This window comes from Salarias fasciatus, chromosome 17 (genome assembly GCF_902148845.1).
Source record: "Salarias fasciatus chromosome 17, fSalaFa1.1, whole genome shotgun sequence".
Classification (NCBI taxonomy): Eukaryota; Metazoa; Chordata; class Actinopteri; order Blenniiformes; family Blenniidae; genus Salarias; species Salarias fasciatus.
The window spans coordinates 17,594,711-17,610,094 of NC_043761.1; the positions used below are offsets into that span (position 1 = coordinate 17,594,711).

Sequence of the window (15,384 nt, forward strand, 5' to 3'; positions counted from 1 at the left end):
CATATCGACCCGCTCCCCCATCGGGCTAATCAACATGTGGACACGAGCCCCCCCCCTGCTGAGCCACTCCACTTCCACCTCTCCGTTCAAACATCTGGTCCAGTTTCGACCCCCCCACAAACACACACACTCTATTGAGATTGTAAGCGCCCCCCCCCCCCCCCCCCCCCCCCCCCGGTCAGCTGATGGCTCCACCAGCACAGCAGAGCTTAATTCCACACAGGAAAAGAATCAGAGAATGTAAAAATACTCTCAGAAAGCTTCCTGATGGCAACGATTTCTACATTTCTGCTTTTTTAGCAAAGCCCTCACCTCAGGACTCTTCACTAGAACATCCAGCTCCATTAAATCAATCAGAAGCTTCTATTAGAAATGATCAGATGAGTTTTCTTTACATCGTTTCATCCTTTAGAGCTCATCCTATGGGCCACATCAGAACCTCTGGTGGACCCGTTTTGGACCGCAGCCACATGTTTGACACCCCCACTGTATTAAAACTACATCGACCAGAATTAGTGAACTGCTCTTAAATGTTTTGTACTTTACTGCAGACCAGTTAAAAGTTCATTTGTGTGAGATGCATTAACTATTTAAATTGTTCGTAACATTATAGAGTGGTTAAATAAAAGTAATCCTGGTTTTACATTTATTACAGCTTCTAAATACAACTTTTACTGAGCTATAACTGACATTTATAAACACTCAAATGTACTTTTAAGCAGATAGTTTGTGTGTGTTGAAGCTTATTCTCGTTATTTAGTGGGACAGGAGCCACTGTGGTTTACTGTTTACAGTGTCAGAGTTTTTCTGTCTTCTGCAGTCTGAGCTGCGTTCAGCCATGACTGCCAGTAATCACGCTCTAAATGGACATATACAGAATGTCTCGTCTGTATACCTGGCAGTAGCAGGAAATTCAGCGTCCACAGTGGAATTTCTGATCCCTTCCTGTGACGATGCTTTTTATTTTTCCATGTTTTGATTGAAAACTTTTTTAAAAATCCTGCAGCTTTCAGTTCCTCGAATGTTGCGCTGCGAGTGTTTTTCCCAGGCCGTGTGGACGGCGTTCACCGAGTTCCCTGAAGCAGCCCACATCACCCCGAGCCGCCGGGCACAACTTCTCACAAGCCCCCATCTCCGTCTGCTGTCTGTAAACTGCCATTCGCAGTGATCTTACAAATTCTCACTACTGTTTAGTGTGTGTGTGTGTGTGTGTGTGTGTGTGTGTGTGTGTGTGTGTGTGTGTGTGTGTGTGTGTGTGTGTGTGTGTGTGTGTGTGTGTGTGTGTGTGTGTGTGTGTGTGTGTGTGTGTGTGTGTGCGCTGTTCCACGTAAACCTGCCTCCATGTGCAGCAGCCAGGCTCCGCCCCCTGAGCCGGTATAAAGCCCTCCCTCCGCCGGCCAGCCTCAGACCAGAGTTTAGAGAGAGTGTGAGCGCTCAGCCTCCAGGAGCCCCGTCCCGCCGGGCAAGAAGACAGACGGGGGGAAGGTGTATTTATTTATTTACTTTTTTCGGGGAGGCCGTTCACACAGAGCCTACTCTCCTGAGTTTTTCTTTTTCTCTCTGTGATGTGGATTACTCGGAGCTAACCCACCAGGATTACAAGGATACTTTGTTTTTGCTGAAAACTATGGTGACCCTATGTGAACAGGGTAGCTTGGTGCCGATCAAACGGACTCTGCAAGCGAGAGACTTCCAGAACCAAGCCAACAGACACGAGTCGGAGGTGAGACGCCGAAACTTGTCGCGACCGGCCGGCCCGGCCGTATCAGCGACTCTGTCAATGTTTGACCACAGCATGAAGTCATGTCAGGTGTGAGTGAATCAGCAGCTAATCCCGCTGCGTATGCTTTAATCTCACCTGGGGCCACGGTGGACGGGGTACCGTCTGGCTTTATGTGGCTCACATTGGGTTTGCTTTGGTTTAGTTGGGGATTTCATTGGTTTTCTGGAGTTTGGACCGGATTGAGACTGAAATTCAGTACTTATTCACCCCTGTATTCAGTATTCAACACTTTTCCTAAGCTGAGACTAGGTCTCTCGAGTTGAGATCATGTTTCCACAAGGTTCCTAGCGGTTGGGCTACATTTGGACTGATTTTCTCGTGTCTTTGCTGGGTTTGGGTTCTTTCTGGTAATGGGAGCGCGTGAGGTGTGGGACTCTGAACTTTGTGCTCAGGTCCTTGAGAAGTTAATCATTGCATCACAGCTGCACCTTCTCTAAGGTGTAAACAGGAGTTATCAGTCAGATCAGTTGGCGGTGAGTCAGCAGGGCGTATTGTCCCAGGATGCTCGGTTTCCAACCTGCTGTTTGAGAACAGGCTGCTCACTTCTCCCTTCCCCTTTCTTCCACGTCCTTTCGGAAGCCGGCGTGCAGTTTCATTGACAGTAAAGCAGAAGTTCACGCTGGGAGAGCTTCCCTCACAAAGTTGCCCAATTTCTCAGTATTTCTGGGTTTTCCCTCCCTCCCGTGCCGACTTATCAGTGACCTCAGCTCCTCGGTCTGCAGGCCGTCTTCCTGTCGGCTCAAGCTGTGCTGTAATCACATCTGGAGGCTCGGCTCACGAGGCTGCTTCAAAGAAGGAAGCACAGGAAGGCATCCGGGGGGGACGTCGGACTCGGGCAGTTTATGAGGCTGTACTCCGGGGTTTGGACCGTTGGGGAGAGTGCAGCTCGCTGTGGGTGAAGGCTCATGGCTCCCCTGATACTCGCTGTGCGAGGCAGCGGCGCACGCCTCCGGCTCTGTCTGGCTTCCTGGAGCGAGTCGGACTGGCTGCAGCTGCCAGAAATAGCAACTTTCCCCCGTCTATCTGCTCGGCTTCACTTTACAGCTGATGTACAAAGAGCAGGACTAGTGGCTCTTTGTTATTCTGAGGCCAGTCCCCAATGGACAGGAAGGGCACGAGGGGAAGCACGCTCCTCTCGTGTTGACTTTTCAGCCCCCCGACCACCACCACCCCCACCCCGCCCGCCTGTAACTGTTACACTTATTTTCTTTGTGTGCAGATTTTTAAAGGTCACACACTGAAAAGTTCGAGCACAAAGCGGCTGTAACAGGCGCCGCCGCCACTAGAGGGCTGCTTGCAGAGCGGCGGCGGCTCTCGGGCCAGACGTGGTGGGATCTGTTGCACAGCTGTGTCCGCAGGGCTCGCAGCCTCAATGGCCGCTCTGTTCCCCACATGTGCTGAGCCAAGGCAGGGGAAGGAAAAAAAAACCCCAGTCGGCCTGAGTCAGCTCGAGGAAAAGCCTCCCAGCAGCCTCGTCTTTTCATTTCAGACAGCAAACCTCTCATCAGCGTTGAATCCGTGAGACGCAAAGCTGTTTTCTGCAGGGTGGGGGGGGAGAAACGCTAATTGCAGCTGTGGCTGTCATGTTTTGGTTTATTTTTTCTTCTTCTCCAGTAGGATGAAATCATTACCTTCCTCCATCCTCGGCTCTTTGATTCCTGTGGCTTGTTGTTGTTGTTGGAACGAGGCCAGAGCAGCTCTCTCTTTTCTCGCAGCCTGAGGGCGGGGTGGGGGTGGGGGGCTGTGAGGGGGGGAGGGGGGTCTACCTGGCCCAGGTGTGGATGATCAGCTCTCACGCGAGGCTTGTTGAAGAACTTGTCTGAACTCGTAGCTGTAAACTGTACTGTGCAGCCCCCCCCCCCCCCCCCCCGTCAGCCCGGGGCTCAGGGTAAACACCGCGGAGGAGCAGGACCACTGGTCTGGACTCCAGCGGCGGCCCCGCTGACCACTGCCTCCTGCCCCGGCCCCGTGCGGCGGCGGGGTTAAAGGACCAGAAGCAATCAGGAAGTGTTTATCACACTTTGCGGGCTGGGAGCCGTCCACTCGGGGGCAGAGTGGTGGCTGTTGTCGGGGCAGATAGGGGCAGATAGAGGGGGGGCGTCCAACAGCTGAGAGCCACGGTCTCGTGCATTCCTGGCATTCCTCCAGACCCCCTGCCCCAGTCAGAGAGGGTCTTTGTGCTGAGCAGGCCGGCCCGGCTTGAGACTCTTCACTTGATGGAGTCAACAGCTGCTGGACCCCCCCCCCCCTCCCCGTCCTCGTCCTCCTCGTAGCCGTCTCTGTGTCTGCCTGTGGCTCGACCTCGGCTGCAGCGGCTCCTCTTTCCCCGGTCCAGAGCCGGGAGCGCCGCCAGTTCGCGGCGTTTGATTTATGAATGGCCTGGATGTGTTTCATCACGAGGGAGCGCTCAGACCGTCGGCCGAGGTCTCTCAGTCGGCGAGTCGTCCCGACCTTCGACTCCGTCGCTCTAACCTCCTCCCCCTCTGCTCGCTCCCGCAGGAACCCAGCACCAAGCGAGTCCGTCCTCTCGGCAGGGTGACGTCACTAGCCAACCTCATCTCTCCGGTGAAGACTTTGGCCGTCCGGCGCTTCGGCCAAACCATCCAGGTGAGCTGAGCTGACGCCCGGCGCAAAGAGAGACTCCAGAGGACGCCCGGCGCCGCGTCTCACCCGCAGCTTCCTCTTCCCCGTCTCGCAGGCCTCCTTCCGGAGCGATGGCAAGTCGCCGGGCGTGCCGCAGAAGCCTTGCATCAAGGCAGCGGCCCCAACGCCGCCCAAAAGGAGGAACAGCACCCTGTGGTCGGAGACGTTGGACGTCCACCAGAAGGGAACTTTCTCCACCAAAGAAATCAAGAGGCAGGAGGTGAGAATTAGCACCGAGACGCAGCGGTTAAAGTCAAAAGCCAAAGGGGAAAAAAAAACAACCCGACAAGAGTCCAGAAAGCTCAGACAGAACGCTGTGGCGCTCGTTGTGCCGACGGATCAAACGGCAATCCCTCATGACGCGCTGAGTGATCCGACGCCTCCACCGTGCCAAAGTCTGAACCCAGACGGTGGAGAGTTCTACCTGTCTACCAGACCAGCTTCACAAGTCCCTGCAGTGTTCGTGTCTGATCGTTTCACTGGGGCTTGAAGCCGTCCAGGGCTCGTTTCCCAGCCTGTGTAAACTTGCATAAACCTGGCGAGCCAGCAGACTCCTGCCTCGCGCTCGCCAGCTGTCAGACGCGTTCAGGGTTTTACATTTTCCTGCATAAAGAAAGGCAGAGAGCAGTCTTGGCTGCTCTGCGGTTGTGGATACTCTAATGAATATCATTTGTAATAAAGCAGCGGCGCGGTGACGTATGTGTTTTTCTGAAAAAGCCTCTCTCTGTGCCTCCTCCACAGGCCATATTTGAGCTGTCTCGCGGAGAACAGGACCTGATTGAGGACCTCCAGCTTGCACGCAAGGTTTGTACTTTCTCAAACCTCTGAGGCAGAAAGAGTACATATAAAGCAAACAGATTAAATCAAAACGCTGGCAGACCGGCTGCGCAGCCGAGCCAGCGGCTATAAAAAGCCAGGAATTGTTCCCCGGTCTCTCTCTGCTGCCCTTAAAGCTATTCTTAGCATCCTGCATGTTTTTATCTGACCGGCTTGGCTGTTCTCCCGTCCGCAGGCGTACCACGACCCCATGCTCAAGCTGTCCATCATGTCCGAGGAGGAGCTCACGCACATCTTCGGCAACCTGGACACCTACATCCCGCTGCACGAGGACCTGCTGGCTCAGCTCTCCAAAGCCACGGGGCCCGACGGGACGGTGGGGCAGATCGGGCAGATCGTGGTGAGCTGGGTAAGCATCTACACCCCCCCCCCCCCCCCCCCCCCCCCCCCCCCGACTCCTCAAAGACTGTATTCCCAGAAGGCAGCGGGTTAAACCTCTTCGTCTTGCTCTTCCTCAGCTGCCCAGACTCAAAGCCTACAAGGACTACTGCAGCAACCAGCTGGCGGCCAAGGCGCTGCTGGACCAGAAGAAGCAGGACCGGCGAGTGCAGGACTTCCTGCAGCGCTGCCTGGAGTCGCCCTTCAGCCGCAAGCTGGACCTGTGGAGCTTCCTGGACATCCCGCGCTCCCGCCTGGTCAAATACCCGCTGCTGCTCAAAGAGATCCTGAGGCACACTCCGGCCGAGCACCCCGACGCCGCCCGTCTGGAGGAAGCTGTAAGTCCCGCTCAGACCGCCGTCTCGTCCGCTGTCCGCCCGGCGAGGAGCCGGCAGACGACTAACCGGGCCGCTGGTGTCTTCAGATCGCCGTCATCCAGGGCGTCCTGTCCGACATCAACATGAAGAAGGGCGAGTCGGAGTGCCAGTTCTACATCGACAAGCTGGAGTACCTGGACGAGCGGCAGAGGGACCCCCACATCGAGCTCTGCAGGAGCCTGCTGTGTCACGGAGAGCTGCGCAACAAGAGCGGCACGGTGAGTCGGCCCGTCCCGCCCGTCCCGCTCGTCCCCATCAGTCCCCGGCGGTCCGCCGCCTCCACAAGTCCAGGTCTGACCGTGTGTGTCCCCCTGCAGAAGCTGCACGTGTTCCTGTTCACCGAGCTGCTGGTCCTGACCCGGCCCGTCACCCGGAACGAGCGCCAGTGCTACCAGGTGTACCGGCAGCCCATCCCGGTGCAGGACCTGGTGCTGGAGGACCTGCAGGACGGGGACGTCCGGATGGGCGGCTCCTTCAGGGGCGCCTTCGGCAACGCAGACAAAGGTGAGCGCCGGATTCGACCGCCCTGCCGCGAATGCCCCGCCCCTCCCCGATTCCCCCGAGTCTCATCCTGGTCTTCTCCCCGCAGCCAAGAACATCTTCCGGGTTCGACCCCAGGACCCGAGCCAGGGGCAGGCGCACACGCTGCAGGTCAACGACGTCTTCCACAAGCAGCAGTGGCTCAACTGCCTCCGCAGCGCCATCTCCGTCCACCGGCCGCTCGGCGAGGCGCCCGCCGACCTGCGCTCGCACCGCCGCCCGTCCTCCGTCTCCGCCATCGTCCACATGGAGGAGTCGGACGAGAACTGCCCGCAGGCGGCGTCCCAGTCCGCCCCCGCCTCGCTGTGCGGCAGCCCCACCGCCCCGTCGCCCTCGTCCTGCTCCCCGCCCTCGTCCGCCACGCCGTCCCCGCTCCCCTCGCCCACGCCGCTCAAAGCCAAGAGGCCGCTGTTCCCGCTGGGGAAGAGGAAAGAGACGATGGTGTGAGGCGGCGAGAGACTCGGACTCCTGGCTCGTTTTTTTTTTTTTTTTTTTTGTACATAAGCGGCGCGGAGAAGCGTGGGACTATTTATGTGTGTCTGCGTGCGTTTTATTACATCAGTGTTCTGTGTTACTGTCCTCTTCGGCAGCTATTTACCCGCACCCCTCCTCCGAGTGCCGCCGCCGCCGCGGCAGCAGGCCCGCGTGCCGCACGCCGGCCTGTTGAACTCTTGAAGACAGAGGTGGTGCATCGAATCCTTGTTTACTCTAAATCTGATATTTAAGCATCTTGTCAGGCCTGTTTCGGGGGGCTAATGAAAGTTTTACATTTTTATATACTGAAAATTTTCTGGTAGTATTTTTCTCGGTGTCGTAAAGCAGCACTGTTCTGGCTTCTTAGAAAATGAGAGCATGTTCAGGAAAAGCAGCGAAGACAGAAAATCCCCCCCCCACCAAGCTGGAGTCTTCCTGTCTGATTCGACGGCTAATCGGAAGACGCAAGTCTTATTTTGAAACATTCCTGAAACGGCAGAACCCGGACGCCATGTTTGTTGTTTTAACCTACAGAGGCATTAATGTAACTCCCGAGGTAGAGGTCGGAGGTGACGGAACATCGCAAATTCAACTCACGTCAGACATGAGATGACGAGTTTTGTTGCAAGACAAAATTTTGAACTGAGCCACGTTGGTTTTTTTTTTTTTTTTAACCTGACTTTTCTGAACAAAGGCGACCACTTTTCAGTGTAGCATCTTGCATGGAGCTTTAGTTGTGGACGCTGCTGGTAGAGACGCAGCAGCTTGTTTGTACAGGAGCGACGGAGGAAACTCGGAAAGTGTTGGAAGGACGACGAGAAGATGAGATTGAAGGAAAAGTGTTTTGAGTTGGATGATGAGAATGAAGCTTTGGCTGCAGACGGTGAAAATCACCGGAGTGTAAACGATGGAAAAAGTACGTAGGGGAAGGAAGAAGAAGAAGAAGATGGTTTTTGCATGTGTATGCAAGATGTTTTGGTTGAGATTTTGGAGAAGAAAAAAGAGAAAGAGGCAACTTGGTTGCTGTAAACTATGTAATTAAAAGAACAATAAAGATCTGTGTAAGATTTGCAACTGAACCTCTGATTGTTTGTCTTTTCTTGCCAACTAATGGACTGTTCCATGAATTCATCTTATTTAGCTGCTGCACAGTGTGACAGGACTTCAGAAAACTGGATGCGGACTTCGGTTTATCAGAACAACTCGTGCAAAAGATCAGAAGATGGAGACTAAACACAGTTGTTATTGTTCCTGATGGTTCTGGGGAAGAACATCTCAGTCTCAGTCTTTTACTCAAACCCGTCGCTGCAATCTGACACTGACGAATACATTAACTTTCAGTCCAGTAAGAAGACGAGCAGATCTCATTGCATGTTTCATGACAATGAAGGAATTGGATCGTCGCTTCCTGCTGATTTCAACTGGAAGTTTTCAGCTGCAGTGAAAGTTTCAGATACAGTTAGAAGGTGATCTCAGCCTGTCTGTGAACCCCCCTCACTGGACGACACAGATCCCAACCCAAGATTAAAGATCTCCGAAGCCGCATTCACTACCACGTCTTGTAGCACAACTTTGTGAATATATGTGAGAATGTGATCAGGTCTCAGCCAAAAAACGATGAACAACTTCAATATTAAAGCTGAAAATCTTCTATATGCCGCAGAAGCAGTAGAACTTCATTCACAGCATCTTGGAAAACCCAGAATCTTGGATTTGGTTTCCTATATTCAACCTGTAACTCTGAAAACAGTTCAGATCTAGGTCGGAGGCAATCGATACAACTCCTCTGGAGATCAATGTGTATCTTATATCAGAAGTAATGAAGGACACGCCCCCTTTAGATCAGAGCAAAATGTTAGTTTAAAACTATTTACACTTTTTTTATTCTAGCATGTTATTTTTTTTTTGCTCTTATGATTGAACCCTTTCCTGATTATAAAGACTACATAATATCTGTAATTGATGGAAACAAGGTTAAATGGATGGTTTTGAGGTTTCAGTGTGTGAGAGGACCCAGGACAGCACCAGGTGGAATCCCTCAAGACAAAACTCCTTTCACTTTGAGTCTGAAATCGGTACAGAAGTTATATCACTAAAACCAAGGAATTGTGTAACTTTCTCATCTATTTAATGTGATTTGATGCTCATTTGATCCAGGTCGATCAAATACGCACATTTCTAAGCCACTAAGCTCCGTTTAGTGGATTTTGAAGTAGCCTGTCATGGAGAGGCGGCTGTGACTGAGCGGAGGAGAGATACCTCCTGATTTATGGCCGTGCTGAACTCCAAACCAAACAGTGAGTTGGTGCAGGTGCCAAGAGAAACATTTCCAGTGGAGGAATTAGAGAGGCTTTACTTTTTCAAACTGCGGCGTCCCGGCCCGCTTTGTTGACAGAGTCTTTTTCCCGGCTCTCGTTCGGAAGAACTGACAAATGGAGCGCGAGGACCTGCAGAGCTTGAGCAAACCTTTTCCTCTCTGCCAGTTTGTAGTTGCAGCGCAGAGAAAGATGTGCAGATACTGAAATATCGACGCCTCCATGCGTCAGATCTGGGATCTGTTTGGATGTCGAAGTTAAAAGTCATTCAGTTGCTTGGCCACTAAATGCTAATGCTAAAAGCAGCGCACATGTTGCAGCGTTAGCATTATTAGCATTAGCATAAATGAATTTTGCCCCAAAACATACAATGAAAACTGCTTGTGAGGCTGCATCCTTGAAGTTAGATTTCAACAATTTATATATATTCTATTATATTTTTAAATGTTTCGGATTAGCTAATTTTTTTGTAATGTTCAATTCATGGATTCAACCATTTCGTTTAAACTATTTTCAGATGTTTAGCTCCTTTTTTCTTTGTCTTTTTTTTAACATTTTAATGGTTTCAGCAGTTTTTTTAAAATCTATTTTGACTATTGAGCTGTTTTAACTTACTGTATTTTGGATTGTTTTTAATAACTTTCGCCATTGTTTCTGTTTATTCCTTTTTCTATTTTTTCATAGTTTTTCATCATTCCAATTCAGCAAATTTCCCAGTTTTACTTTTGGTTGTTCTTGGTGTCGGACGTCTCTAATGACAACTTAAAACCTGAACCCAGTCCAGAGCTGTGTAGGTTTCTCATGAAGATACAGAACGTGCAGGAAAGGAATAACCGGTAAGTGAGAGTGAGAGACATTTACCACGCCATCGTCTGCATACATGGACACACTTTTATGGCCAACAGGATTATATGAACGTTTTGAAGACTTCCAGCCAGGACTTAAGACTATTTAAAGACTTTCTTAACTGTAAATGGTGAAATGTGATGCACTTCTGTTTAGTTTTACATTTTACAACAGATTTTTTTCTTACATATAAGTACAAATTTGTTGGGTTTTTTTTTTTAAGGATTGTCTATAAATTCACAAAAGTAAAAATGTAGGTCCAGAAATTCTCCATTTACAAACACTTCAATAAGTGCACCATGAAGAATTATACATGCTTTTTAAATTAGGGTTGCTAAATTCCTTTTATATCTACAGAAATCAGTTGGAAAGCCTAAACCTCCTAATTTGAAATGTCTTGCAGAAGAATGTTTTTCACGTGCAGCTACCCTTTCATGAAATGTGCTTTCTGCAACAAAGGAAAACAAAATGACGCACGGGATGTGTTGGAAGAGGAGAAGCGGCCCTTTTAAAGAATTAAATCGTGGGTATTTTTGGTTGTTTTTTGTTTTCAGTGTTTACTCCTAAAATTCCTAAAACATGAAGGATCAGAGCAGTGACGTTACAAGTGGAATAAAATCTGATTGTGGTTTGAAGTTTCAGACGGTTGTTGTCTTGCTGAGACATTAAACTCGAGGTAAACAGAGCGGGGAGCCTCGTGAAGACTTTAACCAGTCGTGTCTTCATCAGCTGGATCAGTGACAGACGGCGTCTCTGTCCAAGAGAGGCTCTGCAAACGCTGCAGTGTCTGAATCCTTAAAAAGACATTTAACTTAATGTTCAGAGACTCTTTTACAGGCATAATTAGTGCATAATAACCAAAAATATGTGATGAATGAGCTGAAACAAATGGAAAATGGCAAAATAAAGTAAAAATGCTAAAAAAAAAATCATTTAGTAATTTAATTTAAACTGCCTCCTCCACCCTCCTCCTCCACCTCTCTGAACCTCTCCATGGAGAGACATTTAAGACGCAGCCATGATGATGGTCATGTCTGCCAGTTCTCCCTGGATTTATTCTCTGTAATTAAACTTTTAATTACTTCAGGCCTCAGTGCTGATCCAATAAAGCCGCATTACATAACTGTATTTATATCTGCAGTGAAAATATGTGCGGCGGGTGAAAGTAAACACGTATGGAGCAGCCTAAACAGAGCTGTCACCTCACTTCCTGAACTTCAGGAGCGTTGTAGAGTGCTTCACCTCATTATTTTGGGGTTTTCAAGCCCGCGGCTCTAATTATCGCTGCGTGTTTTGGTCTCACTGCTGCAGTTTGGGAGGCGGATTTCAGCAGGATGATGCTTTTAGTGTGTTTCCACTGGAGAGGAGAACATTCTGGTCCCTGCACCCCCCTCTGGGAGGACTGGCTCTGTTATTTTACAGTCTTATCTGTACTTTTTCCTTCGCCCTCACACGAGGAAGAGGTGCCGCAATGGGAAGAACACATGACTGCAGTGTTCACAGCCGCCATGTTTAAAGTGCCATGTAAACAACAGGGGAATGATTTCCCAGCTGGGAAAACACCACGAAGCCCCTACAGCAGGTATTTTTCAGCCGCCGATGATAAAAACACAAGTACAGGAGCCGCAATCGCCCAAATGTCTGCTGAATGTCCCCGAACTGCCGCTGCAGGTGTCAGGGGTGTCTACGCTGCCACCACAGGGGCCACAGGTGCCCAGGGTGGAAGAACGTGGGATGGGCGACAGTTTAAAGAATAAGTTAAAGTAGAAAAATATTTCTCTCCGGTTTGACGCGTTGTTTCTTCTTTGAACCCTGCAGTCCAGAACCACGGAAACCTGAGAAACCAGAACCCTTGAGACTTGGATAAGAGGCGAAACGTCTTCCATGACTTGACCTGATTCGATTGGCTTTGAGCTGCTTCCTCCGCGGACGAATGGGAGCCGGCATCTTGAATATCAGCTCTTTATCTCAGGATTGGAGTGGAGCAGGCAGCTCTTTGTGATTCATGGTCAGAAAACGCTGGTGCTTCTCCTCCGGCTCGTCCTGCAGCTCAACAGCTCATTTCTTACCCAGATATTGATGCCGTCCAACCGTGCTAAATGTTTTACCAGAACAGCACAATTACTCGTCTGGTTTTATCCACTCAGAGTGAGGAGGAAACACAAGCGCCCTCAGCTTGTTGCAAAACCGCTGCTGGTGTTTGGAGAAGTTATTTAGGGGCTAATTTAGCCGGGACAAAGGCCAGAGTAAACTTCCACAAAGTGCCTGGCCCGGCCCGTGAAGGAAATTGTTTCGCTGAAAGGTCAACACGCAACAGCTACCTTGACAGGAACGGTCCGAAGCGTGAAACAATCGAGCCGAGGCTCGGCCGGGCCGGTTCAGCGCGTGGGCGACGTCCTCGCTCCTCACGCTTCATGCATGGTGAAAAGGCCACACGGCCCCACACACACCGGACGCCACACAACGGGCCGCCTGTGTGTGTGATTAGCATGCAGAGGCTGGAAAGCCCTGGAAGAAGCGCTCTGAAAACACACAACGCCACGGAGCCCGGCGGAGGCGGGGGCATCTGGTGGGACTGAAGGTCAGCCGGGTTCAGAGCACCCCTCCATCAAAGCCTGGAGTGTGTGTTTATGTGAAAATACTTGGTGTTGTGCTGCTCCTGACAGCCAGGAGCTGCCTCGGCCATCACTCACACGCCGCCGAAAGCAGCTGTCAGCTCCGTGTGCTTCGCCCTCGGACAAATATCACTCTGTCTCCGGGATTTCCTCTGGCCTCGGGGCGCACCTTGTGAAGACGGCTTCAAAAAACAAGAAAGAAAGACTCGGCCGTCAATTAACGGCTCACTAAAATGTCGGCGGCGGTGAAAAGGAGCGTGTTTACCTTCGGGGTGTTTGGAATAACGTGGCAGGGACTGTAAGCTGCAGCTCATCTGATGAACCGCAGGACAACCGATGAGGAGGAAGGGTCGAGGTTTGCCAGAGAAATCAAAGACTGTGACTCCCAGAGTGAGAATCAAACTTCACACGTTCACCCAGCTAATCAAGAGACCAAGGAATCGTTCTTCTTCACAGATGAATCTGTGTACCTCAAAGTTTCGTCTTGCTTTCTGCAGCTTCGCTCCGCTCCTGGTGTTTGCTGTCGGTGGTTTCCTGCAGAGCCTCATGCGTCGGACCGAACAGCTCTGCTCACTGTAATGACTTCAGCGTAAAAACAAACCTGGGCTCGCGGCCCGCGGGCCTCCAGCTAACAAGCTAGCCTTTGTGTGCAGCAGAATGAGCCAGTGTTCCAGCGGCAAGGAAATGCAGAACACATGTTTACAAGTCTGTGTGTGTGTGTGTCTGTGTGTGTGTGTGTGTGTGATGCTCAGTGAAATGGTATTTTATCCTCCAAGATATTACTTTCTGTGTCGGGGAGGGGGGGGGCTTCCTTTCATTTCCTCTCATGGCGGCCCGGGGCTTTGCAGATATGAGCGGCCCGGCGTTGCGCTTGCATGCTGGTAATGCCTTGCCTTGTTGTGGGAGTGAGTAATCACTGCTTGTCTGCTGATGTAAAGTGCAGCGGACGGCAGAAATGCTTTGAAGGCTCGCCGCCCGCCAAGAGCGGGACAATAACTTACAAACAAGATGGCTGTGGGACGCGCTGAAGACGCCGGCTGAGGGAGGACGCAGGTTATGTTTGAGAAAGGTGCTCCTCGGCTCCCTCAGGAATCCGCCTGCCCCACATATCACACATTCACCACGGCGGCCTGGAAACTTCCTGTGCTGCCTCAGCGGATTGCCTCATTGTGTCAGGTCTGAGCCGTCTTCCCGCCGGCGCTCATTGTTTCGAGGCCCGGCGATTAGCGTTTGAGAAAGAGACGAGGAGACAGCGGAGGAAACCCGAGACTCTCAGATAATCTCCGATCGGAGCGAGAGCGGCCCGCGAGCCAGCGGAGCGCTCGGCGCTGCGACCGCAGCCCCATAAATGGGCCTGCCGAGTTTCCACGTCTGCGTCGAGGAGCCGCACTTCATTTTCCATGTGAGACGCTCTGGCAGCTTGCTGGCTCGGGCCCCGGCTGCAGTCTGATTCTCATAGACGTGCTCTTCAAGGGTCCGCCGGGCAGCGGAGCGGGCGCATTCCCGGGTAATGGCCGCCGCCGGTCGTCACGGCGAACGGGCCGATCGCCGGAGAACCGGAGCGTCGTCCAGGCCCAAAGAAACCCATTCCCTCGAACAGAGGACAGGCTGCAAGACACAGTGGAGCAGTGGTTAGCTCGCTCTTCTCACAGGGAGACATTCCCGGTTTGATTCCGGTGAGATTTCTCCAGTTTCCTGCTGCTCTAAACTCAGTGAGGTGATTATCGTGGGATGTTCAGGAATCTACAGGATAACGTCCGTCTCATCAGCCTAAATCAAAGCATCTCGTGATGTCTTCCTGTGGAACGGTGTCACGTCGGTCAGACGCTTCTGTCATTCTCTTTGTCGACAGCTGACGGTTACAGACTTCTAGCGTCCAGGTGTTTCCGCAGTTTGGCCTTCGAGCATGTGAACACAGAAATCTGAAGAATGTCTTTAAAAAAAGCAGAGGAATGTTTCAATAACCTTTGAAATTCAGCAGTAAACAAACCCAGAGCTGAAGAAACGTCGTCAGCTCCTTGATAAACAGACGACTGCTGCAAATTTAGTTTAAAATGGGTAAAAGTGCATCTCTCCTGGTCACCAAGGCGTCAGACTGCTGTGAAAGTCAACAATGCCTCGTTTCTGTTGGTGTTCACACCTTCAACCCATCCGACTTGACTTCCCGCTGCTCTGCTTTCCTTATATAAGGAGCCACATCGCAGTCATTACAGGTAGCTGTTTGCAGCTCTGGACACGCCTCTTCAGCATAATGCCTTCAGAGGCGTTACGCAAGACGACCAGCGCCTGTGCATGTGTTCACATTAGACCAAGCAGCGTGTGTGTGTGTGTGTGTGTGAGGTGAAGGCTGTGAGGACACCAGCTCATAAAGGAGAGGTCTAATGAATGCTCCTGTGTGTTTTGAGTGGCAGCTCACTCCGTGTCTCCAGGCCGAAGCCTTGTTCTGGCAGGACGAGCTGATCTGATCAGACCCGCTCTCTCTCTCTCTCTTGTTTCTCTCACAGTTTACAGAACTCCGCGACGGTAATAAACCGAGGGGACGTTGTTTGTCTCTGTGTGATTTCATTTGCTCTGGC

General features: G+C 51.3%; 1 protein-coding gene across 1 annotated transcript; it reads left to right on the forward strand.

Annotated features, from left to right (window-relative positions):
* Nucleotides 1-1,399: 1,399 nt before the first annotated feature.
* LOC115404402 (neuroepithelial cell-transforming gene 1 protein-like) lies at nt 1,400-8,111 on the forward strand. Its single transcript, XM_030113714.1, has 9 exons — nt 1,400-1,723; nt 4,283-4,390; nt 4,482-4,646; nt 5,168-5,230; nt 5,439-5,612; nt 5,722-5,979; nt 6,066-6,236; nt 6,336-6,522; nt 6,608-8,111. Exons 1-9 carry the CDS (start codon nt 1,628-1,630, stop codon nt 7,003-7,005), a joined length of 1,620 nt encoding a protein of 539 aa, XP_029969574.1. The 5' UTR covers nt 1,400-1,627; the 3' UTR covers nt 7,006-8,111.
* Nucleotides 8,112-15,384: the final 7,273 nt, after the last annotated feature.